The sequence below is a fragment of the Gobius niger genome (assembly GCF_951799975.1).
Source record: "Gobius niger genome assembly, chromosome: 16".
NCBI lineage: Eukaryota > Metazoa > Chordata > Actinopteri > Gobiiformes > Gobiidae > Gobius > Gobius niger.
In genome coordinates this window covers 485835-505001 of record NC_136867.1, presented here as the reverse complement: position 1 = coordinate 505001, position 19167 = coordinate 485835, and the positions used below count along the sequence as shown (strand labels likewise).

At 43.7% G+C, this 19167-nt stretch overlaps 1 protein-coding gene across 1 annotated transcript; it reads left to right on the top strand.

Annotated features, from left to right (window-relative positions):
• Window positions 1-43: 43 nt before the first annotated feature.
• On the top strand, window positions 44-17824 carry nemf (nuclear export mediator factor). Its single transcript, XM_079574121.1, has 32 exons — window positions 44-197; window positions 317-385; window positions 1487-1589; window positions 1674-1799; window positions 2135-2292; window positions 3160-3227; window positions 4296-4382; window positions 4488-4561; window positions 4626-4696; window positions 5138-5213; window positions 5292-5432; window positions 7546-7754; window positions 7823-7978; window positions 8410-8473; window positions 8720-8808; window positions 8891-8994; window positions 9812-9874; window positions 9948-10060; window positions 10376-10433; window positions 10509-10567; window positions 10727-10847; window positions 12239-12470; window positions 12697-12739; window positions 12796-12845; window positions 12916-13087; window positions 14885-14962; window positions 15042-15251; window positions 15854-15889; window positions 15960-16066; window positions 16149-16192; window positions 17542-17621; window positions 17681-17824. Exons 1-32 carry the CDS (start codon window positions 139-141, stop codon window positions 17756-17758), a joined length of 3198 nt encoding a protein of 1065 aa, XP_079430247.1. The 5' UTR covers window positions 44-138; the 3' UTR covers window positions 17759-17824.
• Window positions 17825-19167: the final 1343 nt, after the last annotated feature.

Genomic DNA, 19167 nt, shown 5'->3' with positions numbered 1-19167 from the left:
GCCCTTCCGTAGAGGCTGTGTGTGCGCATGCGCAGCTCACTGGTGTTTTGCTTCTCTGGTGCAGAAGAGGGACAGAAATGAGGACACATGAGTCATAAACCAAGTGTTTAACTATCGTAGACTTCTCTTACATGAACAATGAAGGGCCGCTTCACCACGGTGGACATCAGGGCGGTCATTGCAGAGATAAACGCGAAGTTAGTGACAGTTATTGGACTTTTAGCTTGGATGCTAATACATGTAGCTTCATACCAACATGTTTGTACCTGGGTACATGTATGCATATGTGTGATTTATGTCATGTATTTCTTTGCAGCTACATTGGCATGAGAGTAAACAACGTGTATGACATCGACAACAAGACGTACCTTATCCGGCTGCAAAAGTAGGCTTTTATTTACACAGAGCTGCTCACAACTCCCCTGCTCCTCTTCTGCTTACAGTTTACTCACTCTTCATCATCTTAGATTTGATCTATAGAGAGCTGCTCACAGAGGCGGGACAACAATAAAAACAACATGGATAAGTTCATTTAAGTTTAAACATTAGAAAAAGTTCTTAAAGGAACAGGTCACCGTTTTTCCACACTGAGATCTGTTCTTACCTGAGCTTAGACGAGTTGATGCGTACCTGTCTGGTGTTTGTGTGTGCCCTCAGTCACGCACAACGACCAAAGATGTTGTTAGCATTTGGCCCCTCCCAGCAGTTTCCTATAGCTCCCAACAGGGTGAAGTTAGCACACACACAGACCAGACAGGTACACATCAACTCGTCTAAGCTCAGGTAAGAACATATATAGTATGGAAAAACAGTGAACTATTCCTTTTACAGGTTTTCAAATGAAGATCAGTAAAAACAAAACAAAAACATGTAAAGGACCGTGGCCTCATAAATAAGAACATCTTACTTCTAGCACTTGTTTCTCAAAGTGCCACATGAAGTCATTATTCATTCATTCCACATTCGATGGCAGTAAGTTGCTGCTGTAGCCACAGCCGCCCAGAGGCAGACTGACCATTTAGCACATGGCTATAATATGCTGTTTATTTCCTGACCTCTTCTTATGTCAGCGCCCTCTGCTGGACACGTGTGGAATTCTTTCCTGTTTTTAATGTAAGCTGCCCCCTAGTGGCTGGAGTGAGCCAACTGGTTATTTCTTTAAGAATCCATGACTCCGCACAGAGACTTACTCTTTTTTTGACATGCTCAGGAATTCATGCTCCTCAAAGGGCCACATCACATTATCTCGGAGCCTTGACCTTGACACATGTGGTGTAATAGATTAGATTATTTGTCAGTCAGTTAAGAATCAGCAATCAATTGTTTGACTTGACTGATTAATATGGCTGCACAATATATCGCCAAATTATCATTAGGGGATGTAAATTGCACACTTTTTTTGCTAACATAAAAATGCAGAAAATGTGTAAAAGTTCAGCTCTTTTTTCCTCATCTCCTCCAGCCCTAATTCTGTGCCTTTTTTCAGGCCCGACTCTAAGGCTGTTCTGCTGATCGAGTCCGGGACGCGCATCCACTCCACAGACTTCGAATGGCCCAAGAACATGATGCCTTCGGGGTTCGCTATGAAAGTAATGGCCTCCCCTCTGGGTATCCAAATATTCTACTGAAACGTGTCCGTTCAATTGAGCAAAGCCTTTTTTGTTGCCCGTCAGTGCCGCAAACACCTGAAGTCGCGGCGGCTGGTCCAGGTGAAGCAGCTGGGCATGGACAGGATTGTGGATTTCCAGTTTGGCTCCGACGAAGCGGCGTACCACCTCATTGTGGAGCTCTATGACAGGGTAGGATCAGAACCGCTATTCGCATGTCTTGTTTTATGGATGTGAGACATCTCTGGTCATTGTGGCAAATTTACAATTGTCTCAAAACATTCATCTTAAAGACGCATTATGGAACTTTTCATGTGGAAAACAAACAAAGCTGAGTTGCTTTATGGGTGGAGCATTTACTTTCCATCACCATGAAGAGACTCGCTGTTTTAAAGTGGCTGTTAATGGTCAGGTCTTAGTCCAACTTTACATTCTGAGTCGCTGTACTGTTGATGTAAAACTTCTATCATTGTACTACACCTTCAAAGTTCTTTTATTTTTTATGATAATGCCTTGACTGTTTTCAGGGGAACATCATCCTGGCAGACCATGAGTACACCATTCTGAACCTGCTGCGCTTCCGTACAGCAGAGACAGCGGAGGCAGAAGATGTGAAGATCGCGGTGAGGGAGCGTTACCCTGTGGAGAACGCTCGGCCTCCTGAACCCCTCATCAGCCTGGAACGGTACACCCTTTTGGAATTTGAGCGAAAGCCTCTCTTACCATCCATCATAGTGTCAGGTCTTCTATTGTACTTCAGATATCAGTCTTTTTTTTTCAAGGATATTCTGGCCTGTAGGCTTTGTTTAGACGGCACACAAAGCAGCACTGTTCCCTCTATGCGGCGCTCGGCTCCCACAGGACATCTATGGTCCACGCACAAAATCAAATCTGACCTGAGAATAGCTGAGAGTGATAGACGCACTTATTTAGAGTGACTTTGGGCAAAGGGAGTGACAGGTGTCAGCTGGTAACACGCAATCTGTAATCCGTGGGAAAGACCGCTCGAAGTGTGTGTCTTACTCTCAGACACTGGAGCTGAAAGTGGATGTGTCTGGCCCAAAGTGCTGGCAGAGTCTTTAAACCAGTGAGTTTGTAAAGGAACTGTTGTTACATTCAGTGTAGAATAACTTTATGGAGTGTACACAATAAAACAAAAACATTCAGTTGCAAAACCAGCTCAAAATAAGGTTTTAAAGTGAAACCACAAAACAGGAAAGCCTCTGAATATGACCTCCCGTCATGCTGGTGTGGCCACAGGTGCACTCTGCTCACTGTGGTCCCGTCTTGCTCAGGGGGTTTGTGTGTTTGCTCAGACCCATGGGAAAATAGAGGGAACATTGCCAGGCAGTGCATGCAGCTGAGGTGTGTAGACTATCAGCCACCACAAGTACGGTGTGAATGAATAATGCAATGTAAAGGGTCTTTGTGTCCAGAAAACGCTATACAAAACCGATTGTGACATTATTATTATTTTTATTATTATTATTGTTATATTAAAATTGTACTTTTTTTGCATCTCTGATATGAAACTGTTTTATGTTTCATAAAGACTCACTGAAATTGTGAGCCAGGCGCCGAATGGGGAGCAGGTGAAGAGAGTGCTGAATCCTCATCTCCGTAAGTTACTGTATTCATTTGTTTTGTTTTTGTATTTAACCAGGAAAGTCCCATTGAGATTAAAAACCTCTTCTTCAAGGGAGTCCTGGCCAAGAGGCAGCGAAAGAGACAGGTGCAACTTCAAATCTCCAAATAAAATGAAAAACAGTTACAATTTAAAGACTTTATCTCAAGTCTCAATCTGGACTTAAAAGCGTTCGATGGAATACGTTATACAGTTATTTTCCATGTAAACAAAAGCTGTTTTTCCCTACAGTTAGTGAACCTCGGAGATAAACTGTGTCAGTCTTATGGAGACATTGAGCAGAGGCATCATCTACAGCAGGTCTCCGTCGTCTAAAATAGATACAAATGTTAATGTAAATGCTTCTTGTCTGTCCCAATAGAGGCAGAAATTCATCTTTGACACGGTTTTAAAGAAAAAGCCCAATTTGAGTTTAAGTTTTGTCTTAATATTGTCTATATGGAGCTTGAGAGTGAGGGAGTCATCAAGCAAAATACCAAGGTATTTGTACGTGTGAACCATCTCTATGACGTTTTCCTCAGAGTAGACACTAAGAGGACAGTGTTTGAAAACATTATTTCCGTCTTTTCAGCATGGAGGACCAGTTTTAGCTGCAGAAGTGTGAGCTGGACCACAAAAAAAGCTTTCTGCAGAGATTTTACAGCTTTAGCAGGGTTCAATTCAAAACAGTAAATGGTTGTATCAGTGTAAAAATGCATATTAGCGTCAGATACATTTTGTCCTAATTTATTAATGTACATGAACAACAGGGGTCCTAATATTGAACCCTGTGGCACCCCCTTGTGGATATTCAAATAATTAGTGAACCAGGAAACAACATGATTAGATTGTCCCACACAAAGAAGCTTGTGCTTTAAAATAGCATGATCCACAGTGTTGACAGATCAATGAAAAGGGAAGCACAATATTGCTTTTTATCAAGAGCAACGTTTTCCTGAAGCTGAATTGCAAAATGATAAAATGATGATCATAAACTATTACCACTTTGACTAAACATCATTTGTATGTATATTTCTAATCCGTATTCACCTCATCTCTTGCAGCTTATGGAGCCACCCTGATAGAACACTGTCTGATAGAAGCGGGACTGTCGGGCTCAGCTAAAGTAGACTCCAGCCTGAATGCAGAAGGTACAAATGTACTGCACTTTACTAGAGACAATTTATTTACATGGAGATTGAACTTGTTACACCCTTGAATCATCGCTCTTCATCTGAACGTCTGGTCTCTTTCAGTTGCACCAACAATCCTTAAAGCTCTGGAGATGGCAGAGGTCTACATGGAGAAGACGTGGAGCTTCAACGGCAAAGTAAGACACATGTTTTCAGAGGCCACAGAAGGCTAAAGGCTCACATCATTACTTTCTCTGTCAGGGTTTTATCATTCAGAAGACGGAAAAGAAGCCCAGTCTGACTCCTGGCAAACCCAGCGAAGAGTTGCTCACGTGAGTACTTTAAACTAGAGCTGTGCCATGGGAGAAAAATGGTTTCATTTGATCATGTTATTGCAAAATTTCCACACGTACTTCAAAGTACTTTTTTTATTTTTTTTTTATCAAATTGTGTCAAAACATCCCTTAGAAAATACAAAATTCAGGCCAAAACAAAGCTAAAATAGATTTGAATTAGAGATCTTGTAGTCAAGGCGGACCATAAACGATCATTGGAGCCGATAATCATTTGCAGTAAAAGGGGGAATATTGGCAACTCCAATACTTTGTTTTAAATGCCTTTACGCATATTAAGCAACTGAACAGATTCAGATCTAAATAACTAAAAACCTGAAATCGAAATCAGTAAGTGTGCACGAGCGCTGTGCACATCACTTTTAAACCCGGGTGAATGGTCTTGCTCAGAGGCACAGTGTCACGTATGTGTTCTTTCAGGTACGATGAGTTCCATCCGTTCCTCTTTGCCCAGCATGCAGCCAGCCCTTACCTGGAGTTTGAGTCCTTTGACAAGGTTTGTGTTGACTCTGCTGCTCAGGTTTTAAACAGGACGTGATGACGATGAAGATGAGGATGATACTTGTGGTTTCAGGCGGTGGATGAGTTCTTCTCTAAGATGGAGAGCCAGAGGATTGACATGAAGGCCCTGCAGCAGGAGAAACAAGCCCTGAAGAAGCTGGAGAATGTGAAGAAGGACCACGTGCAGAGGCTGGAGGCGCTGCACCAAGCTCAGGTCTGGGGTTTGTGTTTAGGAAAAGTTTCTCTATATGTCTAGAACCTGCTAACAGGTCCAGTCGCCTGTCCCAGTGTGTGTGACCCACTAACCCTGCATTATTTTCCCCCACTTTTTAAAATGACAAATGCTCACATTCTCTCACCTCTGGTCCCACAGTTTGGGAACCACTGAGAGTAGGGACGATGGGATTTTCCACTCTTTTGGGTGAACCAGGTCATTTGGGGTCGGCTCATTTGGCTCAGAAATGGCTCTTCATTTTCAGATTTAGCAGAGAGTTTATAATCAAGCTTAGAAATGAAAAAGAGCAGAACATTTTCTTTTTGTGTTGTTGTTGGATGGTGAAACTGTTGTTCATTATAGCAACACCCACACATTTACACCTGGTACTAGTCTCATGCATGTACCTTTTTATTTACAGTCCAAATCCTGAGTTAGTGCTTCCCCTAGCCCCTCTGTGCCTGTGTTAGCTCCGCCCCTGTTCCTGCTCCAGGCCCGTCTGTGAGTGGAGTGGACACAGACTTAGTAATTAAATGGGCTCATACAGTGGAATGTGACGTGTGATGGCATTGTTTACTCTTCACTCCACAAACCCAGCGTAACTAACTATAAAACCGAAAATAAGAGGCGGATTGTTCTCAAATGAAAAGTGGCTGAAAGCAGGAGATGCACTGACTGCTCCATCTCGTGCTTTATGCTCTCGGACACGTTACTATCTTAGACGAGACACCGCTGTGTGGAACCCAAGCGCTGTCTGCTGCCCCCCTGCAGGAGGTAGTTGCTTGTACAAATCAACCAAATTCTTTCCACACAGCCCCTTTGGCCCGCTGATAATAAGTCATTCCTGAGCCTCTCGTGTTCCTCGGTGTCCTGACTGCAGAGGCTCCTCCCTGTGGGACCAACTTAACATGTCCACAGAGAGGTCTCCAGGCAGCACAAACGGACGGCCAAGCCTCAGAGCGGCACACAAATAACATCAGAAAGATTAGTCACTTAGAGCTTTTCATTTGTCTTTCCCAAACTACAATGACGACCACCATCAATATCATTTCATTATTAAGAGTTTACACCTATGAAAATACTCAATATGAAAAGACCGATATGAGTTTTTCTAAGGCCGATGCTGATTTTGGGGGATTTTTTTGGCCGATGCCGATATGCTTGGCCGATATTTGTGACCGAAATCTTTGTCAGATTTTTCCAATTGTCTGGTCCTGTAAAAACATAAATACTTGGCCACTTCAGCAGTGGCCGGTTTTCTTTGACTACTTTAGGTGATTGAATCATAGTTTCTGTCCCAGCTTTCATTGGTTGCCGATAGCATTAGCATGCTGTTGCTAACCACGGCATTTTGCGCGGAGATTAAAAATACAATTGCGAAGGTTAAAACTAATTCTCCAGGCTCTGTGCTTCAAAATGTACAGCATGTCTATATTGGCTGGGGTTTTGTTGGTAAAATTTGTATTTAAAGAAACTTGGAGCTTACCACTTTTCATTGCAATGTTTCTCTGTCCCTGAGGCCTAGGAAGTTGTGGAAGGACTCCTTTCAAAGCCCTGACTTCACTCTTTCCAATGCAACAAACGGGATTTGATATCGGCTTTTATCTGCGCTTGATCGGCCGATGGTTGATATAGTAAAATCCCCAAATATCGGCCCGATGTATCTCTATTTTATCATATCATAGGGTTTCTTTCAGGGCCTTCAGTAGCAACCCGGGCTCACACAAACGCATATAAAGTTAGTGACAATACATGTTGTAAGGCGTATGAGTAAAACCGCTTTAAGCATTGTCCAGAACCTGTGTCATTGCGTTTTGGGCCTGATAAAGGTAGAAAATCGCTATGGAAGTTGAGTCCATTTACCATTACAAGAGAGGCCTGGCCTCCACAGTGCTCCAGAGCCTGATTCAAGACTTTAGCAATGAAAGTAAGCACTTCAGTTGAGAAGCATTTTCCATATTTATTTTTGGGTAAAACTGGAGAAGATATGCTTTGTGAAGGTGGGGGTTAAGTAGGAAATAACACTTATACCTCAACAATACCAACAGAAGCAACTCAACTGTACATATCACAAATAAAGACAGACTGAATAAAGGATGAACCTTGTTTGCAGGAGGTGGACCGCCTGAAGGGGGAGCTGGTGGAGATGAACCTGCCCGTGGTGGAGCGGGCCTTACAGGTGGTGCGCAGTGCTCTGGCCAACCAGGTGGACTGGACTGAGATCGGGCTCATCGTGAAGGAGGCCCAGGAGGCTGGAGACCCCGTGGCCTGTGCCATCAAAGAGCTGAAGCTACAGACCAACCACATCACCATGCTGCTCAAGTCAGACCACCACACATACACATGCTGTCGTTCACCCGTACGTGCTACTCAACTGCTGTGGTCTGTAGGAACCCGTACGTCAACGAGGAAGAGGAAGACGAGGAGGAGGTCATAGAGGACAAAGGGAAGAAAGGCAAACACAAAGCGCAGAAGAGGCCTCAGAAGAACAAGCCCGCGCTGGTGGACGTGGACCTCAGCCTGTCGGCGTACGCCAACGCTAAGAAGTACGTTTTTCATGTGGATGTTTCCCGTGAGCTTCAGAGGAAGAGCCACTTGTGTCTGTACTAGGGCCGGGCAATTATGGGGAGAAAAAGGTATTTTCCCCATGTTGATCGTTATGGATTTTTGATTTGATCTTTTTTTGAAAATAAGTAAACACAATCACTAACTATGAGTGATAACTATGTGTCATCAATATATTTTTCCAATCCTAAAGAGCACTTTAAATCCTCTCCTGTGTTACTGTCCTGTTTTTATTTTTAGTGTATGCAAACTGTAAAATATGTTTGTTTTTTTTCTTTCACTGCACTGCAACAAAGTGGAGATAATATCTCAGTATAGTTTCATTGGTGCAGGATCACAGACCATAAGCTGCAATGAACAGCCAGTGTTTTTGAATACGCTTATTGACTGAGTTTGTTCATGACACCACCAGGTACTATGATTTCAAACGGACTGCCCAGAAGAAGGAGAAGAAAACCATAGAAGCTGCAGATAAGGTGAGGATCATGCACACACATCTACGTGTAACAGGCACAAGGCTACGGAGCCCAGGAAGGGACATGAGTGAGAGTGAAAGAAAAAGTGGTGACATGAGATATTAACTTGAGGCGTGAAATAGTGATCCTGATCCTGCATAGGCACTACCTGTTGTACCACATATTTTTACAGCCCTAAGATATATATATATATACATACATATATATAATTTTGTCTTATTGTTACTTGTTGTCTTTCGTTTCCAGGCGATGAAATCGGCGGAGAAGAAAACCCATCAGACGCTGAAAGAAGTGCAGACTGTGACCACCATTCAGAAGGCGCGGAAGGTTTACTGGTGAGACACTCTTTGTGTGTGCTGCGCTTGTACTTGTGCTTGTACTTCTGCCTCTCCCCTCACTGTGGCCCTCTGCTGGCAGGTTTGAGAAGTTCCTGTGGTTCATCAGCTCCGAGAACTACCTGGTGATCGCAGGGAGAGACCAGCAGCAGAACGAGATGATCGTCAAGCGCTACCTCAGAGCTGGTGAGTCACACTCTGCTGTTCTTTAGTCTAACTAAATACTAAACACATGTATATTGGCTTATTGTGACACACAATAACCAGGCTACTTCCAGGTCCAAACTGTTTATCTTAACCAACCTTTATCTTAATCTCCTGCTGTTTTACACCTAATTAGAGTAATATATGTCACTCCAAAATCATAGCTGTCTATACTGCTCTTTATGAAATTAACCGAGTCAAAATGGTCTAAGGGAAAATTACAGTGGGTTGAAAAAGTATCGGTACCCCTTTAACTTTTTAATATTTGGCCATGCTTTGGTCCACAAAAATAAATATGTTTAGTTGAAATTAAGACACACACTATTAAGACACACATTAAGTGACACACAATCGTGAAGTGAAATTAAATTTATGCATGATTTGCACATTTTTTTTAGGAATGGAATCTGAAAAGTGTGATGTGCAAAAGTATCTATACCCCTTTCCTTTTAGTGCAACCACTTGATCACATGTTGACCTTTGACCTCATAGAGTCTACCTGTGTGTGATCTAATGTCAGTTCAGATACAGCTGCTCTGTGATGGTCTCAGGTCTGTTAGAGACTATTGTGGAGCAGAAGCATCATGAAGTCCAAGAACACAGACAGGAGTATAAAGTATAAAGCTGAGTTAGGTTAGAAAAAGATTTCCAAAGCTTTGAACACATCAAAGTACAGTTAAATAAACCATCCAGGAATGGAAAGAGTCTGACATCACTGGCATCAAATGATCCTGTGCAGATACAGTACACGGGCTAAATGTTAGACTCAACTGGACTGAAATATTCTATCTTTTCCCAGGTGATATTTACGTCCACGCTGACCTTCACGGAGCCACCAGCTGTGTCATCAAAAACCCCACAGGTGAAATGGAGGTTTATTCTCCCTCCTAGACCTGTCCCACACTGTCCGTTATTCTAATGTCCTTGCCCCTCAGGAGAGCCCGTGCCCCCTCGCAGCCTGACCGAGGCGGGCACCATGGCCATATGCTACAGCGCGGCCTGGGACGCCAAGATCATCACCAGCGCCTGGTGGGTCCACCATCACCAGGTACGTCCGCCTCCAACATCTCTGATCGACAACTCCTCCTCTTTAAGCATCACAAATCATCAGAAATGTGAGCTTGCATCGCTATAGTCCAGGCCATTAGCAAAGCATATTGAATTATCCAATCAGAAAGCGGAATGAACCCCTCTCTTACTGTTGCTAAATCCTATAACTCAAGCCAGTGTGGAAATAAATGTATGGACTCTCACTTCCACAATCCCAGCGCAACTGTTAGTGCAGCCTCCAGTTTCCATGCAAGCGATTTGTCGATGATAAAAATGTTATTATATATTACTGACCCTGTTCACTCTCCGCCAGGTGTCGAAGACCGCGCCCACAGGAGAGTATCTGACCACTGGGAGCTTCATGATCAGAGGTCAGGTTATCCTCTCTGCATTCTGTAAATGTGTCCATGTTCAGTACCTCATACGTTTGTTATTTTGTTTGGCAGGAAAGAAAAACTTTCTCCCTCCGTCTTACCTGATCATGGGCTTTGCTTTCCTCTTCAAGGTAAACTGTGACCGTGTTCTTGACTTTTGTTGGTGTTTGACATTTCAGAGTAGAAAAGCTCGTGTGCTGTGTGTGTGTGTATGTAAAGCCAGTCAGTAAAATAAGTCACTAGAATCTGCCGTCATTGTGAACCCGTTTGGACTTCCCTCCCCCACACAGGTGGATGATGAAAGCGTGTCTCGGCACCGCGGGGAGCGGAAGGTGAAGACGGTGGAGGAAGATCTGGAGGAGGTCTCATCTAGGACGGAGGAGCTGCTGGAGATGGAGGAGGAGCTTGTTGGTATGGACGTCAACACATGAGAGCCTGAGACCCAGTGGTTTAATGAACAATTCAAACATAAAAGGGCCTCTATTTTACACCTTCAAACTCAACTATAGACATATATGTGAATATTTTTTATTTTACCTTTGTTTTTTTTCTGAAACGCTGCCCATTTCATGAACTACCCTTAAAGGGACTATACAGAGTTTAAAAATGTTAAAATGATGTATTTTCCTCCCCCTCCATGTCCTCATGTGTAGAACGAGCTCAGACCTGTTCACCACAACTGCCTCTGAAATCCTGCACTGTCGCTCAGAAAGCTGTTACTCAGGTCTGAAGTGCCGTCATGCACGAGCTTAATATAGAAGCTGCAGTTACACGTAAGACCTGAGGTGGCAGTAGTGAGTGTAAAAATGACCAACTTGCATCTTGTCCCTTTTAGGAAACGTCAGTAAAGTTGTCACCAAAACACTGTCAGTGCTAAAATGTCTCTCCCAAACCAACTTCAAACTGTGGCACAACCAGAATGTAAAACAACACACATGACCGAGAATAAAGCTCTGCCCTGTTTCATGAGGAGAGGACTGATGGTGTTGATTAGGTCAAGTTTAGCTTATTTTTAGAATGAGACGTAGTTACTGAAGCTTCTAGCCTCTCAATGCACATTTCAGGTGAAACTCAGAAAATTAGAACATCATTCAAAGGTTCATTCAACTTAAAATGTGATACTAATATATGATATAGACTCATTACATGCAAAGTGACATATGTCATGCTGATGATGAATGATGAATGATTTTTTAATTTGAGGTTTTTAAAAGCTGAGCCATGATAATCAAAGTGAAAACAAACAAAGGCTAAACATATGTCATTTTGCATGTAATGAGTCTGTCCTGTATTAGTTTCACAGTTTCAATCGAAACAGAAATGAATGAACTTTTTAACGATATTCACATTTTCTGACTTTCACCTGTATATTACCGTATATGACCCAAATGCTGTAGTTTCACTCATGTCTTACCTTGGAACTGTGTCAGGTTTTACACAAACTGCCTATTTTCGGCAGTCGAAAAAGTCCTTGCTTGAAGAATTCGTTGGTAAAATGCCGAGCACAAATAAGAGCATTTTGGCCCTAAAGATATCACAGACTTATATTGTATTGTGCCATTGCTTGGAAACTTCAAAATGGGGCTTCTCCTCGACATCCGAAGAAATCATAAAACCACTCCAAGTTCTACGCCAGAAAAAAACCCTAACCATCTTAAACGCTCACAAGCCCTTTCTGCAGAATCTCTCTCCTTTAAGCTGCATAGTGAGGGCCCAAAGTTGAACCTCCTCCATGTCACCATTTGTAGACTATTCCTCATTCCTCAAGCGCTGATGGGATTGTACTGTTGTTGGCGTCGCAGGCGAGGACAGCAGTAATGAAGAACAAGGAGAGGACCAAGAGGCTGACAGTAAGGACGCACAGACCAAAACCGAACAGGACGACTCCGGAGGTGACCCTGTCCAAGAGGAAGAGGACCAGGAGGAGGAGGAAGAGGACAGGGAGAAAGAGTGGGACAAAACCAGGACAGAGGAGGTGGAGGAGTTCAGCTTTCCAGACACCACCATCTCCCTGACGCATCTGCAGCCCAACAGGTACAGAGTCACAGCCAATGGCCTTTGCTTCCATGTTCCTCAGTGTAGAGCTGGGTACCTCTCTTAACCTCCACCAAGAAATGTGGGGAAAATTGTGTCAAAAATGCAGGAAAAAAATTTGGGAAATTGTGGAAAAGATTTGTTTCCAATATACGGAAAATATTAGTAATAAAAACTTGGGGGAATACCGGTAATAGGCTGTGTTTTTTGTTGTTGTTTTTTTCAGAAATGTGCCAAACCCAAACTTTAAATTAGAAGCAGTGCCTAAGGTAAGGTCAGATTTGGGGGTTTGAAGTATTGCAATGATTCAGCTTGATTCTTTCAGGGGGAAAGTGACTCCCAAGCGAGGAAGCACATGACGGCCAAACAGAGGAGGTGAGGCCGGCACGTCATGTATACTCGTATTGGAAGGCGAGAGAACAGTTACTCTCATGTTTGTGTGTAGAGAAGACAAGAAGAAGAAGCAGAGACAGGATGGTGATGACGACACAGAGGGGACAGAGAGGAGTGAGAGTTCAGCTGCGGAGCGCCCGGCCGAGCCTAGAGGAGGAGGAGGAGGAGGAGGAGGAGGAGGAGGAGGAGGGCCGTCCCAGCAGCCGCTCAAGAGAGGACAGAAGGTACCACTGTTATTTCACAGTCTGTTGTCACTGCACTGGCTTCTGGTTTCTGCTCAGATCGAGTACAAAATCCTGCTCCTCACTCACAAATGCATCACTGGTCACACTCCATTATACCTGCTGGAAACCCTCCACCCGCACCCTCAGGTCATCCAGTGTCTCCATGTTCCCACCACCAAGCGCCGAGCCAGGGGGGACCGAGCCTTTGGAAAAGCCGAGAGAAATCCAAAACCTGAGTGTGAAATTGAAAACACACCTTTCTAAGCCCCACCTCAACCGAGCTTTACTCCAGTTCAGCTTTACCCAAATCTAAAAGCTTCTTTAAGCAGTGTTTAAGAAGAGTTAAAGAGGGGGTGTTCTGCTTTTGTCAGTCCCATAGCACCAGTCTATATCCCACTACAATGATGACAAACCTTCTGTTGGTCTGTAAATGCAGTAAAGTAGAATAACTGCCTTGTATAAAATGTCTCTCTCAAAATGGCTTTAGTGAATGTCTTGAAATAGGCCTCTGTCTCTTTAAGAACCTCTGAGCCTTTAGACACGCCCCCTCCACACGCTGTCTGTGGCATCAGTGGGGAGGGGGTTCTGCTGAGGAGCAGTGGTTGGTTACTCGGCTGGTGACCAAAGCTCGGAGGCGTCTCCAGGAGGTGGGGGCGTTCCTAGGAGGACTCAGGCAAACCTATCCCTAAAATGGCCGCCATCAGAGTTTTTACAGATTACTCAGAAATACGTGAATGTGCCAAGGCAACACTTCAGCCATGTTTTTAATGAGGGAGTGACAGAATAACAGGATGGAAAGCTTGAAAAAGTCCATTTTGCAGAATACCCCTCTTTAAGGAAACACTGGAATCCGTTTACTAAGTGTCCTTTGGAGAGTCGCTCCTGGCCACCAGGGGGTGCTATTACTGCAATGTCAGCTCCATGAGGACCCCATTGGGGTAAAAAAAAAATGGACCTGATTGACGGAACAAAAATGAGTTTTGTCCTCTAGTGTAGTGTAGACCCAACATATGTGGGAAAAAATACTGTCCATCTAATTATAAAGCATTTCGTATCAATTTCATGAAGTTTCTGGTGAGTTTTCTAGTATTTCTGTGACTGACCCTAAAAAGTGACCCTGAAGTTGGGAAGTTTGCCTATAAACACTCCTCCCTGTAAGGAATTGGGATGCCACGAATATGTGAGGAAGGTTAAAGGAATAGGCCAGCGTTTTACATACTGAGATATGTTCTTACCTAACCTTAGTGGAGTTAATATATCCCCGTCTGGTCTTTGTCCGTGCGCTCACACATACGCAGCCTCTCCCACATGTCACATAGCTCCAAAAAAGCTCACGATAGAAGCTACCAAGCTCTTCCACGTGTTCCCTATTTAAATAAAGTTACGTGAAGTGTTTTCATGCGAAGTATATTTACACAGAAATGTAACATTTTATAAGCAGATAAAAAGGGGAACTATATTGTGAGGCGTAATGATACAGGAGCACAGCGTCCGCGCAGTAACTCCTAAAGACTTCCCCGCTCACTTCCGTCAATAACCTTTAGGAGTTACTATATGACATGTGGGAGAGGCTGCGTATGTGTGAGCGCACGGACAAAGACCAGACGGGGATATATTAACTCGACTAAGGTTAGGTAAGAACATATCTCAGTATGTAAAAACGCTGGCCTATTCCTTTAAGAATGAGCTCGGACACCTCCTCTTTCATTGTTCGTAATCAAATCAGGTATAGGGCCTTTAAGTTTGTTTGTTGCTGTTGTGTTTGTGCCTCTGTTGTAAAAATGTGTGCCTGTGCAGAACAAGCTGAAGAAGATCAAAGAGAAGTACAAGGACCAGGACGAGGAGGACCGGGAGCTCCGGATGCAGCTGCTGGGGGTGAGCTTTAAGACCTGCTTTAAGACCTGTAAGTGAACCCGACTGTTCCAAAGATGAGGAGACGTGAATGTGTCCACAGTCCGCCGGGAACAAGGAGGAGAAGGACAAGGGGAAGAAAGGGAAGAAGGGCAAAGACGAGGCGGTGAAGAAAGGCCCTCCGAAGCAGCCTCAGAGAGCGCCCCCTAAAGCCAGAGGAGGGGACAGCATGGTGAGGACGCAGACGGCAGAGGACGGACAGGCCGCAGGGACAGGGGACAAGGACAAGCCAGAGACGGAGCAGGACGACAAGGTGAGTCATTTCAAAGCAAATACAAAAGTGTTGCGTATTCATTTTTGTTGAGCGTAGCTAGCACATCTTTGCGTAATCTTTGAATCTTCTCCAGTGGCCGTTCTCCTGAGGTCCTGATTAAAAACACCACACAAGCCACACTGACTTTTTTTAAAATTGAAACAACAGGGGTGGTGGGAGGGGCTTATTGCGGCTGATGTGGAGGATCAGGAAGTGAAACTACAGGATGTTTTATTTCAGCTGTTTTAGATCATAATGGCATTTTCCACTTTGCCCATGTTTAACCTCTTAACCCCCATCTGAACCAAGCACACTTTCTACAGTTCAGCATCACCCAAATCTAAAAGGTCACAGCCTATTAGGCCAGCATAACGCCTCATTTGAAAGCTAAGACCTACAAAACTGATCTAAACGTTGGATTTTCATCACGTTTGGCACATTTTTATCGCTTTTTTTCACTTTTTGGTCACTTTTTCAACCTACTTATCAACAGCGTACTCTTGAAATATTGTTCCACGTAAGTGAGACCGTAAAGACTGTGTGAAAATCCAGGACAGTCCCACAGACATTCAGAACTGACCAGCGCCGGTGTTTTGTTTCAGGACGACGACGTGGATCAGGACAACCCAGGAGCAGAGGTAGCTTTTGTTCTTGTTGTAAATAAAAGCCTCAGGTGAGATGAACCCAGTCTTGTGTTATTTGTTGCAGGAGGCAGAGACTCTCCTGACCTCCCTGAGCGGGCAGCCTCACCCTGAAGACGTGCTCCTGTTCGCCGTCCCAGTCTGCGCCCCGTACACCGCCCTCACCAACTACAAGTACACCACTATATTCTAATATTCTACTGGAACACACTGCATGGTCCGCACACGGCACTAAACCTGTTTCTGCTCTGCTCAGACACAAAGTCAAGCTCACCCCAGGGGCGCAAAAGAAAGGCAAAGGTGAGTGAGGACTCAGAAAACAATCGCAATATATGTTTAGTGGATATTTAGTGGATTGTTGTTTACCCTATGTTGCCGCATCTTGCTCCTAATTTGTATCACGTAACATTCACTAAAATATAATTGACCTTAATCCTAACCATATCTCTTGGCCCCTAACCCTGATTTGTGTCATGAAAGCTCAAGTTTCCCTGCAGGCCGTCCCACCCGAGCAGACACTCTAACACTAATGTTGAGATTGGGGAAATGTGATCTCGTGATGTGAATTAGGACCAAGCTACACAATAGTGTGAACAAATGAAAGCTAAATATCCACTACCTAGATATTTATATTTTTTGTTATTTTATGATTTACAACTTGGAACAATGTATATGTAAAGAAACAAAAAGTAAGTCATCCCTCATTTCTTAGAAAGCTGACCAACAATAAACTGTCTTTTCTGGTATCCAAAAAGGTTTAGATGCTGCTGGTATCGGCACGTTAGCGCAGCAGTCGTTAGCGCGGCAGTCGTTAGCGCGGCAGTCGTTAGCGCTCATGTTTCAGAGCTTGGCTGTTTGGGTGTTTAACCCTTTCTGTCCCAGTGGCATCTGGGATGTTCCAGGATCAATTTTAATTCAGTTTTTTTTTTAAAGTTTCTGGTAGGTTTTCTGGTTACGTAGCCATGAAGACCGTCCCATAAGCAGTGAAAACCTACCAGAAACCCTAAAAAACAATTGGTCCTGGAGCGTCTTATAGGGCGGGATGGTAAGTTAAGGCAGTGGTTCCAGCGTTTTTTGTTTTTTGTACCCCCTGCTAGGTCCTCGAGTACCCCCAGGGGTCCCCGTACCCCTGGTTGGGAAACACTGAGTTAAGGCATCATTCTGCACAGCTAGAAGGTCCCGGGTTCGATTCCCACCTGGACGGCGCCTTTCTGTGTGGAGTTTATATGTTCTCCCCGTGTGTGCGTAGGTTTCCCCTACCACTAAAAACATGTACAATAGGCCAAGATGAATGCTGTGTGTGCATGACTGAATGGTGGTGTCAGAGGGTCCGTTGGCGCAGTCGGGACAGCGCTTCTGTCAGTCTCCCCCAGGGGGAGCTGAAGCTACAAACGTAGTTTACACCACCGCTGGGGATGGAGTGAACGTAAAACTGTCTCATGTCTGTGAAAGGAGCGATACATAGAAAGCTCTTCTTCTGATCACCCAAGCAGCCGCTGGGTCACTGAAAGATGACATACATTGCTTAAAAGCTGCATAATCCACCTTTACATATTCAAAGTAAAAAGTACAAATGTAAAGCTTTTAAATGGGACTAAATCTGCTTGTTTATGTAAATGTAATGAAGCCCAGACTTTGTTCCTCTCCAGCCGCTCGCACTGCAGTGTTGAACTTTATGAAATCTAAAGAGGCTTCTCCCAGAGAAAAGGACCTCTTCAGAAGCGTTAAGGTAAGCAGCCTGTTACATTGTTCTAAAAAAAGTCCAGTTACCATGGATCTGTGTTGTAGGATGCAGACCTGTCCAGAAACATGCCTGGGAAAGTCAAAGTGTCTGCGCCGAACCTCCTGGCTGCCAAGAAGAAATAACAGACTTTTATCCTCAGCGTTTGAAAGCGTTGTACAACATTTTCCGACCACCTTTTTGTTTATAAGAAATATAAATGAATTCTGGAAGGCCGGCTCGGTACAGTGTCTTGTTTTTATTCACAATACAAATCAATGTGCAAAACCAAGCGAGTCAAAACAAAGGGAGTTCAGTGCAAACGCGGCTCAGCGCGGACTCGGAGCGAGCGCTTTCAAGCTTCTCACTGAACGACGACAACTCCAAAAACAAAAAACACACTCCGTCACAAACAACATAAATAACGGTACGTATTTACATCAACAAATGGTACTACAGCACAATGTATGCTCATTTGTGTGTCGATCGGCCATTTTCCGATTGTAATGTATCGATAAAATGTGGGCTGCATAATATACTAACACCGAGTTATCGCAATATCAGGGGCGGCCATTTTGGGAACTCAAAAAATGCAAAGGGTTTGTATTTAGTCCTATTTCAGGCTTGTTTTTCAATCCTGATTTAGCGGCTTCTAATTCGTTTAAACTTTTGATGAAGATTTGCCTAAAATAACCATTTTGGTTTGGATTTAATGAAACTGCTTAGTTTTAAGTTTTGTTCATATTGTGCAGCCCCAAATGAAATTACAACTAAACATGGAAAACAAGGAATCGGTTGTTAAAAGTAGAGTGTTATTAAAAAAAAGAAACCATTTTTGCATTGAGTTGTGTTTAAGGTGCTCGATGGGACTTTTTATATTGATATTGGGGTGTGTTTGTCTGAGTGATCCAGTGGCCTCATGGGTTAGCATCTTTAGCTTCCATCACATTCACAGTGGGGTTAGTGGCAAAGAAATCATCCAGCCTGTTCCTACACACATTTTGTTAGCCGGACCCGATTCAAGTTGAACGAGACAAGCGCAATACTAAAGTACATTTCATGTTATTTAAATCATTTCTGTGGTTTCTCCATCATTAACAGATTGTAAGTACTGAATTTGAGTTAGCATGTAAGAGTGTCCTTTGAGCTAAATCCTAATTTCTATCTAAAGTCAAATCGCTAAAGGTCTTTACACCATTAATTATTTCTAACGAGGCTTTGACCTAAATGTGGTCGATACATCTGGACCGTTCATAATTTGCGATGTTTGAGGCTAATGCTAACGGCTAACGGTAAAATACACTGAGCAGGCTAATAACAGTCTCCCGGACTAGCCTACTTGCTAACTGGCCGCATTTGTTTAGATTGAACGCCGCTTCTTTTGATTTCTATGGTTTGTGGTAGGTTTTCTGCTTGAAATGTCTGTGTAGCCACAAAACCTACCAGAAACCCTGAAAACATGATCCTGGAGCCCTACAGGCCACTGTGATGGAAAGTAAAGGCTGACCTCTCCTACAGCCGCTACAAGGTCAAATACGGACAAACATCAACTTCA

Excerpts from the sequence above, each read along its gene's own strand:
- nemf (XM_079574121.1), top strand. The coding sequence starts at position 139 with ATGAAGGGCCGCTTCACCACGGTGGACATCAGGGCGGTCATTGCAGAG. Across the intron at positions 8,995-9,811 it reads CAAGCGCTACCTCAGAGCTG|GTGATATTTACGTCCACGCT; the intron begins GTGAGTCACACT and ends ATCTTTTCCCAG. Across the intron at positions 13,088-14,884 it reads CGCTCAAGAGAGGACAGAAG|AACAAGCTGAAGAAGATCAA; the intron begins GTACCACTGTTA and ends GTGCCTGTGCAG.